A 4,160-nucleotide genomic window follows, 5' to 3' on the forward strand; every position below is an offset into this window, starting at 1 on the left:
ATCTAAATATTATACAAAATCGATATTTTCCATTGTGCACCAACTGCAGAGCTCAACTATAAAACTTTGTTGACCCAACTCTAAAGCTTAAGGTATGTCTCTCTCAAGATTTCTGGCTATATTTACTGTATTTCAACAGTGCCTTAAAATTCTTTTCAAATACTTATTAATTTTGTTTATTTCTAGTAAGCATAATACCGTAATTTTGTAATACAATATAAATAATTCTATCATATATCTATAAGTATTTCTATAATCTATAGTCTATAGTCTTGCTGTTTATATAAATTTATATTAATCTAATATTTTTACAGTTAATATTAATTTACAATGCACAATAATTTTGCAGAGATCACTTATCAAACAAAGAAAAAGTTAACATCGTACTGCTCACCAAATACCTTAGATAAAAATTTGGAGATCACGTCAAAAGATTTTTTTCTTAAAATTAAACAATTCTAATCTTGTTGTTGACATTAATAAGCTGACCTATATATATATATATATATATATATATATATATATATATATATATATATAAATATATGCATATATATAGAAATATATATGCTTAATTCTCTATGTATATATATATATATATCCTAGTCTAAATCTATATTTTTAGCCAGATAAGTATTGCCCGTTTGCACCTTGGACAAATTCATGTTGACCAAAGACTTAACGAGATCGTCCATGCTAATGACCAGCTCGCTTTCGTCCACCAGGTGGACATCGATGATGCAGTTGCCCTCCTTAATCATTAGATTCCGCATATATTCGCGCATGCGATAGATGCTGGCGTGACGGCACAACTCTCGCAGATCAGATCCCGAATAGCCGGCCGTCAAATTGGCCAAGCGTTTCAGGTCGACGGTCGGATGCAGCTGCTCGTGCTGCAATATCACCTGCAGTATGGCTAAACGCTGGCACTCCAATGGTGGACCAATGTGAAATTGTGTGGGCATGCGCCGCAAAATGGCCTTATCCAGATCCTGTGGCCGATTCGTGGCGCCCAGCACTAAGACCGAGGAGTTGGAGCTGCTTAGCAAGCCGTCCCACAGCATCATAAACTGCGTCTTCATCATGGCCGTCGCCTCGTGATCTGCTGCTGTGCGGATGCGTAAAAACGCCTCAATCTCATCGATGAATATTATGCATGGCTGAAGTTTTTGGGCGAGCGTAAAGACGGCGGCAGCCAACTTTTGGGATTCTCCATACCATTTGTCGGTGAGCACTGCGACATCCAGATTAATGAAACGCATGCCGGCCTCCTTGGCCATAGCCTTGGCAATGAGTGTCTTGCCACAGCCGGGCGGTCCATAGAGTAAAACGCCTTTCGGCGGCCGCCACAGCTGCGAGCGCTGAAACAGATCTCGGTGTCGGACTGGCAGCACCACAGATTCGCGCAACTCCTGGATAACCGCGTCCAAGCCCGCAATGTCCGACCAACTTATATCGATATCGGCGGGAGCGATCAGATGCGAAGCTATCATCAGTTCATAGCTATTGAAGTCGCTTAGCTTCAGTTTATTGCCCTGTCCGGTTATATCGTTCAGTTTCTTCAGCTGTATCTGGGCCTGCCGTTTGGCCTTCTTCTTGGTCTTGCTGGTGGGATCGACGGAGCTGATTATCCATGTGGCGCAGTAGTAGGTGACGACAGCAACGATGCCAATGCGCACCAGCTGTATTGCAAGTTGATAGGCTGGTCTATTGGGCCCGTCCATTGTCAATTTATAGTTATTATAAAAACACATATTCACAAATAGTCGAAGACAAGAAAACAAGGCAGCTTGACAGCTAGTACAATGCAACAGATATTACCAACAATTTCTCAATACAAACGTACAAAAATTTTAAACAAACACTTAAATATGGAACTGATAAACCTTCCATTATTGACAAAATATGAAACGATATATATATGAAATAATAATTTGAATATATATAAATATATATATATATTTACCTTATCACTTCTTTCGTTCCACTGTCTTTGACTTTGTGCTGCATTTCTCTCAGTGTACATGCACTTTTTCCCCCTTCAACAGCGCTTTGGCTCTACTTCGCTTAATTTCTGTTTAACTTTTCCTGTTTGCTCTGGCCCTGGCCAAGCAAAAAATGTTTTCTAGTTTAGCATCTTTTAGCGGAAGTCAATGTAACAAAAGATAAACTTGTCCAGCCAGCTGCTACTGTTACTGCTGCTGCTGCTGCTGCTGTTGCTGTTTCTGTTTCTTCTTCTGCTTGTTTGTATTGAATTGTATCTCGAAGGGGGCAGCTGCAAACCGTTCAGCAGCACAAGTATTAACTAAACACTGCAGCAATTTATCTTGCTCGAACCACAGTCCAGGTCCAGGCGCCTCCAAACTTCGCTTTTGTCCAGCTATAGGGCGCACGCGTAGGTCAGTTTTGTTTTAAAGTTTTCTTAAGTCGCAACTTACATGACTTCAGGCCCCAGCACCAGGCCCAGCCTCAGCCGCCTCAGCGGAAGTCGCATCGCGCTGTTGTTTTTTGCACTTCCTTCCGCATTACAAAAGAATTACTCAACACAAAATGTCTGGCAAAAGTTGGCCAAGATGAGATGCTGACTATTCGCCAGCGCCAGGTGCCAGACAGCCTTTATTAGCGTGCCGGAAAAAAGAATACAAAAATATCAAGAATCACCCCTAGACAGGTATAAATAAAACAAAACTCTGCCTGTGCGTTTATTAAAAATATATTGTCCTGATTGTTTTGCTTTTAGACCACGAAAGAGATTTTCAATTTCAGCAAAAAGTAGGTCTTACAACTTTCAGCTGTACTTAAAAGTTTTCCGACTTCAGTAACAAATTTAAACACTTAATAAGCTTGTTTTAACTTTAATATTAAATAATTATATATAACATATATGACTAAATATATTTAAATTATTTTATTAATTACATAATTATTTTTAAATTACAGAAAAGTTTAAATAAAAAAATAAAATTTTATTTGAATTTTAAGTAAAATTAATTCTTTGAATTTTATTGAATTTAATTATGACTTGCTAATATTAATTATACTAATACTTACGCCATTAAAAAAATATAATTCAAATGCAATTAAAAAATTTCTTTGAATTTTACAAAATAAAAATCTAAAAGTTTTTGCTTTAAAACCTAATTTTTTAAGAAACTATTTTTAAATTTTTTCTTAAAAAAGTTGTATAAGTGTTAAGTATTTATTATTTATTATATTATTAAATATTATTAAATATTATTAAATATTATTGAATATTATTAAATATTATTAAATATTATTGAATATTAATCAATATTATTAAATATTAGTCAAAAATAATCGATATAAAAATATATAATTTAATAGCCAATAATAATAATAATAAAAAAAAAATTTTACTTTCATTTCAATTGAAATTGCTAACTCCAAGATTTTAGATACCAAACTTAACTTTTTTGCTCTGTAAACCTTTCTAAAGTATTTGAAGAATTTTTTTATATTTCTTCAGCAATTTTCAGTTAATAATATGCTCAAGTAATTTCCCTATTTCTTCAATGTCTTCTTCACCTGATCCCTGTTCATGGAAATCAGCTCAGTATCTAATGGCACTATCTTTCGCTTTGTTCTCATAACCAGCAGCAACAGCAACAGCAACAGCAACAGTAACAGCAGCAGCAGCAGCAGTTGCAGCAGTCCAGAGTGATATCTTCCTGTGCTTGACGGACGTATTTGAGGCAATTTCTATGCGCTTTTGGAGCTCAGGCGTCTTATCCTTAAGCTCGTTAGCGTTCGTCTCCTTGTTCTTCTAGTCTCGCAGCTACTTTTCAAGAGTTCATAAAAATCACTTCAACTGTGCAATATTTCATGATTTTGCGTCAATCTCTTCAACGGCATTCAAAATGTGGGCGTGGGCACGGTCTAGGTGCTGCTGCTGCTGCCTTTAGTTGCAGCTCTCTTTCATTTCCTGCCCCAAACTCTTTGCTCTTTGTGAGCGCCAAGTTTGCTCGTTCGTTCTACTGAGCACACGAAAATTTAATTATGTTGCTTGTTGCTGTTGCTGTTGTTGTTGCTGTTGTTGTTGCTGCTGCTGTTGTTCCCAGCAACTGCAGCCGCTTTTACTCGTCGACTTTTGTCACAGTTAGAATATAATCTTGTAACAAATAAGGCAAAAAATGGGTATA

General features: G+C 36.6%; 1 protein-coding gene across 1 annotated transcript; it reads right to left on the bottom strand.

Moving 5' to 3' along the window:
* Window positions 1–583: 583 nt before the first annotated feature.
* LOC111598972 (ATPase family AAA domain-containing protein 1) lies at window positions 584–1,867 on the bottom strand. The gene has a single exon (XM_023314466.2). It carries the CDS (start codon window positions 1,752–1,754, stop codon window positions 603–605), a length of 1,152 nt encoding a protein of 383 aa, XP_023170234.2. The 5' UTR covers window positions 1,755–1,867; the 3' UTR covers window positions 584–602.
* Window positions 1,868–4,160: the final 2,293 nt, after the last annotated feature.

Source organism: Drosophila hydei, unplaced genomic scaffold (genome assembly GCF_003285905.1).
Source record: "Drosophila hydei strain 15085-1641.00,03,60 unplaced genomic scaffold, DhydRS2 tig00008116-arrow-pilon, whole genome shotgun sequence".
Taxonomy (NCBI): domain Eukaryota; kingdom Metazoa; phylum Arthropoda; class Insecta; order Diptera; family Drosophilidae; genus Drosophila; species Drosophila hydei.

Excerpts from the sequence above, each read along its gene's own strand:
- LOC111598972 (XM_023314466.2), bottom strand. The coding sequence starts at position 1,754 with ATGTGTTTTTATAATAACTATAAATTGACAATGGACGGGCCCAATAGA.